Here is a 14,248-nt window from a genome sequence, read left to right as displayed (position 1 = left end):
AAATGTGACAAGAATAAACTGATGCCAGTACCCTCCAACAGCCCAACAGGTCTGTATTACTTCCTGTGTTCCACAGGAGTCTCCACCTACTTAAGTTACACTATCCAATCCAATTAGCATCTACGCCCATTCCTTGCTCTCTCATGGACCTGGCTTACTGCTGCGCTCTACATTGGAACATAAGGAATAGAAGTACGAAGAGACCATTTGGCCCTTCGACTCTGCTATCCCAGCTCTTCATTCGTACAGGTGACCCCTGCGTTAAACTGGGGTTGCATTTGTAGAAAAATGGCCTGTGTTGCTGCTCCCTGTAACGTGAAGCTGTGTCATCCGTGCATGCGTCAAACATGCGAGTTGAAAAAATATCGTTTATTTATTTACTTTTTTGTCGCATAAATTCCGTGACAGTGAATTTTATTCTGTGTCTCAAATTTTTAGGGTGGAGATTTGTGAGTTCTGTAAGGGTGAATTTCCATAACACCAACGGCTAAAATGCAGGGGTGGCTGGTGTAGGCCCTCAATGTGGCACTCCCTCACAACTGCCCCTCTGAAAGTGTACTCCCTCCACAACAATACTTCATCCTTGGAACTTCAACAGTGCAGCACTCCCTCAGTACTGCCCCTCCCACAGTGTGACCCTCCCTCAGTACTGCCCCTCCCACAATGTGACCCTCTCTCAGTATCGCCCCTCTTTTTTAATAATAACATTTATTCACTAAAAGCACTACAAAAGACAACCAGTGTCAATACACTACATCTAATACAGAAAAGAAGAAACTACGCAATGACATACTACGGTAGAGAATGCAAACTAATACTAACGAAACACACACGTGACGCTACACTCGTCAACGTGACACGCGACACTTCAAATAAGAATCGCGTTCGTACCGTCCACGACACATGCGATCCCCTGAGGGGCCCACCGAGCTCAGAACTCAGCTAGGGTGCCCGCGGAAACCGCGTGCTCCCTCTCTAAATGCACCCGTGCGCGCACGTAAGTGTGGAAGACGGGCAGGCAGGCCGACCTGCCGGTACCCTCAGCCGCCTGCCGCCGCGTCCCGTGGATGGCCAGCTTTATCAGGCCCAGCAGGACACCCACCAGGAGATCCGCCGCGCGCCCCTCCCCGCGCCGCACCAGGTGCCCGTAAACCAACAGCGCCGGGCTGAAGTGCAACCAGAACTTCAGCAGCAGCCCCCGCAGATACTCAAAGAGGGGCTGCAACCTCTCGCACTCCGCGTACGCGTGGTACACCGTCTCCTCCCGGCCGCAGAACTGACAGGCGGCCGGGGTGTCGGTGAACCGGCTCAAAAATCGGTTGCACGGCACGGCCTGGTGCAACACCCTCCACCCCAGGTCCCCGATGTACAGCGGGAGGACTCCCGCATAGAGAGACCTCCACCGGGGACCGCCCTTCAGTACCGCCCCTCCCACAGTGTGAATCTCCCTCAGTACCGCCCCTACCCTCGAACATCCTGGAGCGCTGTAGTTGCACTGAGTTGACTTTGAACTGCAGTGAGGTGGGAAGGAAACCAATGCTATTCTCTGCCCTTGTCCTGTTTCAGAGGGAGTGGGGTCTGACCCACCGATGGGCAGCATTCCAATCCAGCTCACCAAGGTCAAACTGGGGAGGCTGCAGGTGGTCCGCAGGCGCTTGCTTCAACGCTATGAGTCCCAGCCCTTCCTGTCTTGCCTGGCCGGACTTTATGGATGCCAATGGAGACGCTACCAACGCAGCAGGGTCCTCCCCGGAGAGTTCTGCTGCAGCAAGGTAAGGGTTCACCATTCTGTCATTGTGGATCAGGGAACCTGGTGGCCCAATTGGGAGATGGCCTGTTCCCGTCCCAGTCTTCTTGACTCCACGGCTTGGTTCTGGGAAGTGAGGAAGGGGACAAGAGTAGATGAGAAGGTCAAGAATCTGTCTTGGTGGTAAGAAAGGTGTATGCCATGCTTGCCTTCATTGGTTGGGGCATTGAGTATAAGAGTCAGGAAGTCATGTTGCAGCTGTATAAAACTCTGGTTAGGCAGATGTGATTTCCAGGTGGATCAAAAGGATTTTTCATTGTGGATACAAAGATTTGGCTCCAGAATTATTTAGTTACAGAGGATGTTAGAATATTCTTCTGCAAAGGACAATTGATGTTGTGACAATTGCTAATGTTGTGTGATCATGGAGTCATAAAGCAATACAGCACGGATACAGGCCCTTCGGCCCAACCAGTCCATGCCCACCACAGTGCCCACCCAGCTTGTCCCAATTTCCTGCGTTCGGCCCATATCCCTCCAAGCCCCGCCCCTCCACGTACCTATCCAAGTGCTTCTTAAATGATACCATTGTACCTGCCTCAACCACTTCCTCTGGGAGCTCGTTCCATATACTCACCACCCTCTACGTGAAAAAGTTGCCCCTCGGTTCCCTTTTAAGTCTTTCCCCTCTCACCCTAAACCTATTCCCTCTAGTTTTGGACTCCCCCTCTCTGGACAAAAGACTTACCGTCCACCTTATTTGTGCTTCTCATAATTTTCAACATTTCTTTAAGGTTGCCCCTCATTTCCCTATGTTCCAAGGAATAAAGACCCAGCCTGGCCAACCTCTCCCTGTAGCTCAGTCCTGGCAACATCCTCGATCAGTTCAGTTAATCAGGGATATTGAGGAATGTGGGACAACAGTGTGTATATGGAGATAGGTCTGAAATTGGCCATGATCTCACTGATTGACGGGCTAGGGTGCAGCGGTGGTGTAACAATTAAATTACCAGACCAGCAATCCAGAGAAATGAGTTCAAATCCCGGAACAGCCACTGTGGAATTCATTTCCCGTTAACAATTTAAAAGCTTAACAAAAACAAACTTATCAGTAAGGAATACCACAAAGCCAGATCGTTGTGTAAAGCTGCCTGCTTCAGGGAGGAAATCTACTGTTCTTGCTCCATTCTGAGCAAATTGTGACTCAGATTCAAAAATGGGGTCTAAAATGTCTTCTAAAATGGGTAGCAAGTTCAAGGGGCAATTAGGGATGGGACAATAAATGCTGGCTTTCTCACTGCTCCCCAGATCCCGAAGAATGGATTTAACAAAAGGGTTTGAGTGGTTAAATGACCTCCTCCTGTTCCGATGCTCTAAAACGATTCACACGTTCAGAGAGAGATATAGTACAGAAACAGGCCATTCGGCCCATCGAATCTGCACTGATCATCAACCACCCATTTACACTAACCCTACATTAACGCCATTCCCTCCCCCCCCCATGTACTCTTTAACTCTCCCCAATTCTACTGCCCACCCACACACTGGGGGCAATTTACAGCGGCCAATTAGCCTACTGACCCACATGTCTTTGGGATGTGGGAGGAAACTGGAGCACCCAGAGGGAGAACCCACGCAGTCACAGGGAGAACGTACACACTCCACATAGACAGCACCCGAGGTCAGGATTGAACCCGGGTCTCTGGCACTGTGAAGCAGTGGTTCTAATAGCTCCGCCACTGTGCTGCCTCATCACTGCCTGAGCACATTGTAGCCTTGGTAATTGTTCATCAGTGGTTAAAAAATTTCTTTTGGATCCAATGATCACTGCTCCACTGAGGATCCCTTTTCATCTCATCCTGTGATCTTTGATACGCTCTCCCCCTCTTCCTCCAACGCCTCTCTTCCACTGTTGAGCTCAGTCCAGACTGGCTGTAGCTGTGGTGAGATCCAAGGATTTGAGGTCCAGATCTTTCAATGGAACTCCATTATCCTTACCACCCTGTGACCATCCTTACTGGAGGGAACCTGATGTATAGTTCACCTGGAAATACTTGCAGGGGCATTAGGGAGAAAGGAAAGGGATTTGGGATTATACAGTCATACAGCATGGAAACAGGGCCTTCAGCCCAACTGGTCCATGCCGACCAAGATGCCCATCTATGATAGCCCCATTTGCCCGCGTTTGGCCCATATCCCTCTAAACCTTTTCTATCCATGTGCCTGTCCAAGTGCCTTTTAAATGTTGTTAACGTACCTGCCTCAACCACTTCTTCTGGCAGCTCATTCCTTATATAGACCACCCTCTGGTGAAAAAGTTGCCCCTCAGGTTCCTATTAACTCTCTGCCACCTCACCTTAAACCTATGCCCTCTAGTTCTTGATTCCCCAATCCTGGGAAAAAGACTTTGTGCATTCACCCTATCTATGCCCCTCATGATTTTATACACCTCTATAAGATCCCCCTCTCCACCCAAGATAGTCCAATTTGCTTGCGTTTGGTCCATAATCCCTCCAAACCTTCTAAACCTTTCCTATCCATTACACCTCTATAAGATCACCCTTCATTCTCCTGCATAAAAGTCCTAGCCTGCCCAACCTTTCCCTAGCCCCTTGATCCTGACAACACCCTCATAGATATTTTCTGCACTCTTTCCAGCTCAGTGGCATCTTTCCTATAGCAGGGTGGCCACCAGACTCCCAAGTACAGCCTCCAACATCCTGTAGAACATCCTGGCAACAGAAATCTTTGTTGGGTAGCACAGGCAGGATGGGCCGAGCAGCCTGCTTCCGAGGAGAAGTGTTCTTTGCCTTCTAACTTCCTTCCTTTGTTGCTCCCTCTGCCACCAGTTTGAATTATTCTGCTTTGGAATCCTGGTGTTGACCTTTGGCCTGGCATTTGTCCTCCTTTACTTCTGGAGTGAAGCAAGGAACGATTACAATGACTTTGATTGGTGAGTCCATGGCACCCAAAGGCCAGTTTGTCTCCCACAGCTATAAATCCCTACCTGCATTGGCTTCTCTGGCACCGCAATGGAGCTACATGGCTTTATTTCTTTTTCAGGATCTGTCAATAAATGCGGACATTTATTTTTCATCTCTAATTGTCCTTGAGTGGGGGGTGAGCCACCTTCTTGAACCTCCTGATGAAGGTGCTCCCGCACTGCTGTTGGGGAGGGAGTTCCAGGACTAAGACCCAGTGACGGTGAAGAAACTGCGATGTTCTTTCCAAGTCAGGATGGTGTGTGGCTTGGAGGGCAACTTCCGGGGGGGGGTGTTCGGTGTTCCCCGGGCTTTTGCTGCCCTTGTCCTTCTAGCCGGTAGAGGTGGTGGGTTTGGAAGGTGCTGTCTGAGGAGCCTTGCTGAGTTGCTTCAGTACATCCTGTAGATGGTACACACTGCTGCCACTGTGGTGGAGGGAGTGAGTAGTTGTGGATGGGGTGCCTGTCAAGTGGGCTGTTATGTCCTGTGTAGTGTCGAGTTTCCTGAGTGTTGTTGAAGCTGCGCTCATCCAGGCAAGTGGAGAGTGTTCCATCACACTTGTGCTTGCAGATGATGGAAAGGCCTTGCATGTCAGGTGCCATTTGGCACAGGATGCTCAGCCTCTGACCTGCTTTTGTAGTCGCAGTATTTATATGGCTGCAGTCACCAATAACAAAGTGTTGGGTGCTTGACGCATAGTGAATCTGGCAATTTGGGTTTGCTTGTGGATGGAGTTGTAATTGGAATTATTAATTGGTAATTGGTTCATTATTGTCACATGTACTGAGATACAGTGAAAAACTTAGTATTGCACGCTATCCAGACAGATCATTCCAAACATAAGTACATCGAGGTAGTACAAAGGGAAAAGCAATAACAGGATGCGCAATATAGTGTTACAGAGAAAGTGCAGTGCAGGTAGACAATAAGGTGCAAGGGCCACATCGAGGTAAAAGCATAAAGGCATAAGTTAGGAATGTGATGAAACAACTCTCCACCTTGTGTGCAGTTCTGGTTGCCCCATTACAGGAAGGATGTGGAGGCTTTGGAGAGGGTGCAGAAGAGGTTCACCAGGGTGCTGCCTGGATTAGAGGGTATGAGCTATAAGGAGAGGTTGGACAAACTTGGATTGTTTTCTCTGGAGCTTTGGAGGCTGAGGGGGTGACCTGATGGAAGTTTATAAAGTTATGATAAGATATCTTTATTAGTCACGTGTACATCGAAACACACAGTGAAATACATCTTTATGTGTAGAATGTTCTGGGGGCAGCCCGCAAGTGTCGCCACACTTCCAGCGTGAACATAGCGTGCCCACAACTTCCTAACCCGTACATCTTTTGGAATGTGGGAGGAAACCGGGGCACCTGGAGGAAACCCACGCAGACACGGGGAGAACGTACAGGTTCCTTACAGACAGTGGCAGGAATTGGACCCGGGTTGCTGGCGCTGTAATAGCGTTACGCTAACCGCTACACTAGAGGCACAGACAAGGTAGATAGACTGTTTGTCTCAATGTGGAAATGTCAAATACTAGAGGGTATAGCTTGAAGGTGAGAGGGGGAAAGTTTAAAGGAGATTTACAGGGCAAGTTTTTATTTTACGCAGAGTGGTAGGTGCCTGAAACATGCTGTCAGGGTAAGAGTGGAAGCAGATATAATAATGTTTAAGAGGTGTTTATGCAGATTTACAAAGAGGCAGGGAATTGATGGATATAGACCGTGTGCAGGGAAGTGTGCAGTTTAAATTGGCATCATGGTTGGCACAGACATGATGGGCTGAAGGGTCTGTTCCTGTGCTGTGCTGTTCCATGTTACCTGGATGAATACAGTGCCAAAAACTCTCAAAAAGCTCAACGCCATCCAGGACAAAGCGGCCATCTTGATTTGCATCCATCCACCATAGTCCCTCCACCACCGGCACTGGACTGTGCGCCACCTTCAAAATGCACTGCAGTTACTCACCCAGGCAACTCCGGCACTTCCCAAACCTGCAGCCCTGTCCCACCGAGATGCACGAGGGCAGCAGGTTGCATGAAGACACCACCATTTGCAGGTTCCCCTGGGAGCCCTGCTTGGAAATATATCACCAGGTCCGAACCTCGGAACTCCCACCCCAACAGCACCGCAGGGGCGCCTTCACCAGCAGGACTGCAGTGGTTCAAGAAGGTGGCTCACCCCACCTTCCCAAGGGCAATTAGTGACGGGCAATAAATGTTGGCCTTTGCCAATGACACCCAGATCCTGAAAAATGAATAAATAACAAAAGTCTGGTTGTAACTGCTGAGGTGATGGCTTCCATTTCCACAAAGGTGTGGAAAATATTGACCAGGTAAACACAAGTCGCGGGTAAATTTTTGTCAGAGAAAGCTATTTTTGATCAATTTTAAGAAAATAGAACTTTGAAGATCTCTGAGCAGTGGTAACATTGTGAAAAATAAATGTCCGGCATCCTTGGCTTCAGAATACGATCCGGAGGAAGTTAAAACCAACCTCCATAATCGACGCGTTAAATTGTGGCTGAAATATTTGTATCCAACCCCGATCGTTTTAGTAGGAAGGAGGTCGAAGTTGGAGGAAGGAAGTGGAGAAAGGTAGGGGAAGAGAGGGAGAGAGGGAGAAGAAGAGTGTGAGAGAGAGTATCAGCAAGTGTGAGAACGAGAGAGAGAGAAAGAGAGAGAGGGAACTGGGGATCATAGGTAGTACTACAGACAAGGGGCTCCAGTTATGTGAAGAGATGGGGGAAACTGGGATTATTTTCCCGGGGAGCAGAGAGGTAAGGGACACTCAACGTTCTGAAGGATTTTGATGAAGTGGAAGGGGTCGGTCACCCAAAAACACAGTGCTTAGCTGATTGTCAAATGACCAGATGTGTGTGTGGTGGAGGACTGTATAAGGCAGCTGGTTGTGGTCTGGAATGTATCGATGGGAAGAGTTGGGATTCAGTGGTAATTGTTATAAGGGGGACTGGATAAATGGGTGATAAGGAAATTGCAGAGGTAGGACGAAGGAAGGGAGGGGAATTAAACTAATTGGAGATCTCTTTCAAAGTCCCAGCACAGAGACAATGGGCCGAATGACCTCTTGTGTTGCATCTAATTTGCTTTTTGCAATATTATAAATATAAAGCTCTGATTAGGGGTTTGGTTTTCTTTCCTGCCTTCTCTAGGAACTTCTACAGGAACAAATGGATCCCGTGGTCAGCTGTGGTCCTGGGCGTGACCGTAACATTTTTTACATACATCGCGATCCTACTGGTGAGCAAACTGGGTCCTCGTGCGGACCGATCGGTAAAGGCGGTGTCCAGTGGAAGTCCCAACTCTTGTACCCAATGCCTCGGCCGATGAAGGCAAGCATGCCACGTCCGCTGCGTCTGTCCGCATCTCCCGGTTGGCAGCCATTTTAATTCCCTCCCCGTTCCCATTCCCACACCGACCTGTCTGTCCTCGGCCTCCTCCACTGCCAGAGTGAGGCCAAAGGCAAACTTGGGGAACAGCCCCTCATATCCCCCCTGGGTCGTCTACAACCTGACAGCATGAACATTGAACTCTCCAATTTCAGGTAACCTGCTCCCTCTAAGTCCCTTTTCTCTCTCCTTGTGATCTACCCAGTACCTCCTCCACCCACCCCAGCCCCCATCACCCTGGAGAAAAAAAGGACTGCAGATGCTGGAATCTAGATGAAGAACACTTAAGGCCCACCCCGCCTCCCCTCTCTTGTCCACCTATCACTGCTCTGCTATTCCCTCCCATATATTGGGCTTCCCCTTTTCCTATCTTCAGTCTTGAAGAAGGGTCCTGACCCGAAACGTTGACCATCTGCTTTTCTCCACGGATGCTGCCTGGCCTGCTGAGTTCCTCCAGCATCATCGTGTTTTTTTATCCCCATCACCCTGTCTGTTTCCCCTCCTCTACCCTCTCTGCCCATCACCCACAATCTCCTCCCACTGGTTCCCCTCCCCACCTCCCTCCCTTTATTCCAGGCTCCAACATCCTCCCCTATCAGATCCCACCATCTGCAGCCCTCTGTCATCTCCACCTCTCACCTCCCAGCCTCTGTCACTATCTCCACCCTCCCCTCCTCCCTCTGCCCGTCACCCCTCCTCACCTGGATCCACCTGCTAACTCTTGCCACTCCCCTCCTCCTCGCCTCATTGTACTGGCTATCTCCCCTCTATCTCTCAGTCCAGATGAAGGGTCTCGACCTGAAACGTCGACTGTCCATTTCCCTCCACAGATGCTGCCCGACCCGCTGATTTCCTCCAGCTTTTTGTGTGTTAGTCCAGATTCCAGCGTCTCCAGCCTCTTGTGTCTCCAAGCATGCCAAAACCTTGTTCACCACCTTGTCTACCTGTGTTGACACTTTCAGTGAACTATGTACTTATACCCCAAGTTCTTGCTGTTCAACAACACTCCCCAGGGCCCTGTCTTTCACCATCTACCCCCTGACCCTGTTTAACTTTACAAAATGCTTCACTTCGCATGAAGTTTACCAGAATGGTCAGGCAATGTGTCGAGTCAACATGACTAGTACTGATTTCCTCACAGTGGTTAAAGAAGGTATTCAAAATTGCAAAGGGTTTTGATAGATTGGATAAACTGAAACTGTCCTAACTGGCAGGAGGGTTGAGGCCAAATCTAGATTTAAGAGGAAAACAGAAAATGTTCCAAACACTCAGCAGGTCAGACAGCATCTGTGGAGGGATCATCTGTCGAAAGCCCTTCATCGACTGGGAAAGTGGGAAAACAAGTCAGTTGTAATTGCTGAGAGATTGCAGGAGGGGTTAACAGGACAAAGGGGCTATCTGTGATAGGGAGAAGGTAGGGTTACATTGATGATAATCTAGAACATAGACCACTACAGCACAGGAACAGACCCTTCAGCCCACAATGTTGTGCTGAACCAGTTAAACGCCTAATTAAACTAATCCCTTCTGCTTACACAATGTCCATCTCCCTCCATTCTCTGCACATTCACGTGCCTATCTAAGAGCCTCTTAAACGCCTCTATTGTATCTGCCTCCACCCACACCCCTGGCAGCACATTCCAAGCACCCATCATCCTCTGCGTAAAAAAAACTTGCCCCGCACTTCTCCTTTGAACTTACTCTCCTCACCTTAAATACATGCCTTCTAATTTTAAACATTTTGACCCTGAGAAAAAGATACTAGCTGTCTATCTATGCCTCTCATAATCTTATAAATTTCTATCAAGTCTTCTCTCAGCCTCCGCTGCTCCAGACAAAACAATCCAAGTTTGTCCAACATCTCCTCATAACAACTGCCCTCTAATCCAGGAAGCATCCTGGTAAACCTCTTCTACACCCTCTCCAAAGCCTCCATATCCTTCCTGTAATGGGGTGACCACAAATGAATGCAGTACTCCAGACACGGCCTAACCAGAGTTTTATAAAGCTGCAACGTTACTTCCTGACTCTTGAACTTGATGCCTCAACTAATAAAGGCAAGCATGCCAAATGCCTTCTTTACCACCCTATCAACTTGCGTAGCCACTTCCAGGGAGATCTGTTGATGAATTAATAGAGGTGATCCAGCCAACATCACCCAGCTGCTTTGTGGGATCTTGCTGTACATAATATTGGCACCCATATTTCATACAGTAATGGCTACAGCATAAAGGCAAATGATCAGTTAAAAGTTGAAGGATGCCCTGGCTTGTGAAAGTTGCTAGATGAATTCAAGTCCTTTATTACCATTTCCAAGGCGACGATTGAACAGTTTTGGGTGAGTTGGTTCATTGGCACTGAGCCTGTTTTACAGACTATGCAATGCCCATTTTGTGTCTTGCAGGTTCTGGCTATCTGTTTACTAAGCGAAGGCCAACGATTGTACCTATTCTGGGGCCACAAGGTATGGAGCCTCTCCTGAACACTACCACTCTCGAGCTGTATGGCACGTAGTGGAGGTTGGTGAGATTGCAATAGGAATTGTTGGGGAGGGCCAGGGTGAGGAGGAGATGTAGAGCCACCAACAACGTGCATGTTACCCAAACAAGCTTTTGTGTTAGAGTGTTCAAGTACAGTAACACTCCAATATTTTTCCACCTGGCCATTCTCAAATCCAGATGTTTCAGCATCTGGCTCACCAGGTCATGTTTTCCCTGCTCCCTTCCAACTTGCCAGGATTCTGGATTTGCACTCTCTTCTGACTCACCGGGACCCCAGATTCCGCTCTCCCTTTGACTCACACTGGGACCCCAGATCCCGCTCTCGCTTTGACTCACGCTGGGACCCCAGATCCCGCTCTCGCTTTGACTCACGCTGGGACCCCAGATCCCGCTCTCCCTTTGACTCGCTGGGACCCCAGTTCCCGTTCTCCCTTTGACTCGCTGGGACCCCAGTTCCCGTTCTCCCTTTCACTCATTGTGGACCCTGTTTCCCACCTCCCTTTAAACTGATCAGGATACCCTGTCCTATGCTCTTTTTAAACATTTTATAATTCTGTATAACATCTTAAAAGTAAATTTCTGAACAAAAATTTTTGGGGTATTAATAGAAACAGCATCCAATAGTCTGGAAAATCTACTGGGCTGGCACTTTCAGGGTCCCGAGCATGCCAGATTATCGGAGTATTGCTGTAATGCGAAAGAGGTTGCTGAAGTTTCTCGGAGACACAAGAGACTGCAGATGCTGGAATCTGAAGCAACGGACAGTCTGCTGGAGGAACTCAGCAGGTCGAGCAGCATCTGTGGAGGGGAAGGGAACTGTGGACGTTTTGGGTCGAAACGCTGCTGAGAGTGGAGGGGGGAGATGGTTGGTATAAGGAGGAGAGGGGGAGCGGTGAGACAGGGGCCAGAGGTGATTGGTGGGCTGAGGCGGAGTGAAAGGTGAAACCACAGAGGGGGAGAGGGCATCACAGAACTCCCGTCGGAGAGAAGGAGGAAAACGTCTCCAAAGTTGGCAATATCTTGAAGACTTCACGGTGGAGTAATAAGAGGTGGGGACACAGGAGACAAACAGATGCTACTCGACACGCTGAGTTCCTCCAGCAGATGGTTTGTTGCTGTAGTTGCCATTCACCAGCTTTTGAAAAGAAGTTGGAACAGGAATAGACCGATCATAGATTAGGATGTTTGACTTGTAAAGGCGGTGGATGCAAGTTCTGCAGGTAGTTTGAAAGGCAAATATTCATGCACTCTAAATTGCAATGCAATGTTTCAGGAACAGCTTCTTCCCCTCAGCTGTCAGGTTTCTGAATGGCCCATGAGCCCATGAACACCACCTCGTCATTCTGCTTTTGCATTATTTATTTATTTATGTAGCTTTTAGTAATTTTTATGTCTTTGCACTCTACTGCTGCTGCAAAACTACAAATTTATGTCAGTGATAATAAACCTGATTCTGCTCTGGGCTAAAATTAAGGTGTGAGACTAAACTGGTTGGTTTTGCAAGGGGCTGGCACAGGACTAATGGGTGGAATGGCCTCATCCCGTGTGGTAAAACTCTGTTGTGCTGTGTTGCAGAGAGCTGCGCTCGTTGTACTTTAACCGACCTCTCTGTTCGCCCACAGATTGGGATTGTGGTGGTGTTGGGTGTCTCTGCAGTTGCTATTGGTTTCCTGTACAGTCAGTGGCAGGAAGAGTGGAATACCTTTGTGCTCTCGTTTCAGGTACGTTGGCGACACACAACCAGGTCCCCCTTGTCTCGTGGCCCACCCGCTTCCTCCTTTTACATCCTGCACCATCAGCCCTTGTATTAATGAGACGCTGTGCAGTGCGCTTGCTAGTCTCAATGCTAGTTCCTGCTTTAGAACGTAGAACAGCCCAGGAACAGGCCATTCGGCCCACAATGTCTGTGCCGACCATGATGCTAATCCAAACTAATCCCATCTGCTTGCACATGATCCATATCTCTCCATTCCCTGCCTGTTCATGTTCCTGTCTAAATGCCACCTATATTTTGCTATCACATCTGCTTCCACCACCACCCCTGTAGCCTGTTCCAGGCACCCACCACGCTCTATGTTAAAAAAACTTGCCCTGTAAATCTCCTTTAAACTTTCAACTTCTCACCTTAAAGCTAGGTTCTCTAGTATTTGACATTTCCATCCTGGGAAAAAATTCTCTGACACTCTATCTACGTCTCTCATAATTTTCTATACCTTTATCAGGTCTCTTCTCAGCCTACGCCGCGCCAGGGAAAGCAATCCAAGTTTGTCCAACCTCTCTTTATAGCTAATACTCTCTAATCCAGGCAACATCCTGGTGAACCACTTCTGCACCATCTCCAAAGCCTTTACAACCTTCCCGTAATTGGGCAACCAGAACTATACACAATGTGGCCTAACCAAAGTTTTATACAGCTGTAACACGTTGTCCTGACTTTTGTACTCAACACCCTGACTGACAAAGGCAAGCATGCTGTACGCTTTCTTTACCGCCTTATGTGTTTGTGTTGCTTTGATATCTTGCAGGTCACAGCTCCGTATCTGCACATAGGGGGTGTGGCAGCTATGACGATGCTTTCGTGGCCTGTGGCTCAGCACTTTAGCAGGATGACTGGAAAAGGTGAGATTGGCCAAAAGCAAAACACCACAGATGATGGATGTATGAAGTAGAATTGCATAGGAGAAACGGCACAGAGACACACGCTTTGTGTTCAAGCCTGTTCCCCATGGAGCCTCATTTACACACATTCCCCCTATCCCAGCCACAATCTGCTCCTCAATCCCCGACACACTAAAGGTTGACGGAGCCACACACTCTCATGGGACTTGCAATGAGGAACACTGACTGGTGAGACCTCTACACCATCTCTCCAAATCTGTGGACGTTTTCCAGTTTCTAGCCCACTAGATTTAACGAATATAATTTTAAGCTTATTGTATTCATGCATTGTGAAGATGTCTTTCTGGAGCGCCAATGCTGGGAGTAATTATCAGATATTCCGACCTTGCTTAAAGTTTAATTATTTCTCTTCCCAAGCAGCCTTGTGGCTAATCCAATCTTTTATTTCAATTGTTTTAAATCATTGAGATAATGCAGGCCAACTTGTGCTGTATTATGCATCTGTGGATGTAGAGAAGGTGAAATGAACCAATACATTTTGTGGTGCAAGCGAAGGCTTCAAAAGCTTTTTTTATTTTGTAGAAGAGATGATTCACTGTGCTCTTTATTTTTAAATATGGCTCTTAAGGTAGTGGATTGATAGCAGTGCCTCATACAGTGACTGCTGTGTTTGCAAGCTGTGTATTGAGTGGTCCTTCAAGCCCTTTTGTTGAGTGTGGGTTCATCGCTGTTTCAGAGCATTGACCTGAATCTCAAGCCTTGCGACGCTCTCAACAGAAACGCTGGACTTCAGAATCTGATTCTGGCATTCTACATTGAGGGATAAATATTGCATACAGCAGCAGGGAGAGACCACAGCTGCTGTTCCTTCTCAGATGTGGCTGTGAGATCTTTCCCAGTCTCCTGGGAGAGCTGACAGAGGTTTTCTATGGATGCTGGGACTGTTGGAGCTTTCAAGATCTAGTTTGTTTGATATAAGTGTTAGTTCAGGGAATCCA

The 14,248-nt window shown here is 48.3% G+C and overlaps 1 protein-coding gene across 4 annotated transcripts in view; it reads left to right on the top strand.

The window, feature by feature from the left end:
- Positions 1 to 14,248, top strand: part of gdpd4a (glycerophosphodiester phosphodiesterase domain containing 4a) — an 84,095-nt gene that overhangs the window by 25,683 nt on the left and 44,164 nt on the right. For all 4 annotated transcript variants that reach the window (XR_007957123.1, XM_052025730.1, XM_052025729.1 and 1 more), the window contains exons 2-7: positions 1,567 to 1,772; positions 4,597 to 4,700; positions 7,894 to 7,981; positions 10,535 to 10,594; positions 12,254 to 12,352; positions 13,157 to 13,250. Coding sequence is in view for 3 of the 4 variants with exons in the window: in XM_052025730.1 (XP_051881690.1) it covers positions 1,590 to 1,772; positions 4,597 to 4,700; positions 7,894 to 7,981; positions 10,535 to 10,594; positions 12,254 to 12,352; positions 13,157 to 13,250 (628 nt within the window). In the remaining variant the exon portion in view is untranslated. The remainder of the gene's footprint in view (positions 1 to 1,566; positions 1,773 to 4,596; positions 4,701 to 7,893; positions 7,982 to 10,534; positions 10,595 to 12,253; positions 12,353 to 13,156; positions 13,251 to 14,248) is intronic.

Source organism: Pristis pectinata, chromosome 11 (genome assembly GCF_009764475.1).
Source record: "Pristis pectinata isolate sPriPec2 chromosome 11, sPriPec2.1.pri, whole genome shotgun sequence".
Taxonomy (NCBI): Eukaryota; Metazoa; Chordata; class Chondrichthyes; order Rhinopristiformes; family Pristidae; genus Pristis; species Pristis pectinata.
The sequence above is the reverse complement of the archived record's forward strand: the minus strand, read 5'-3'. Positions and strand labels throughout refer to the sequence as shown.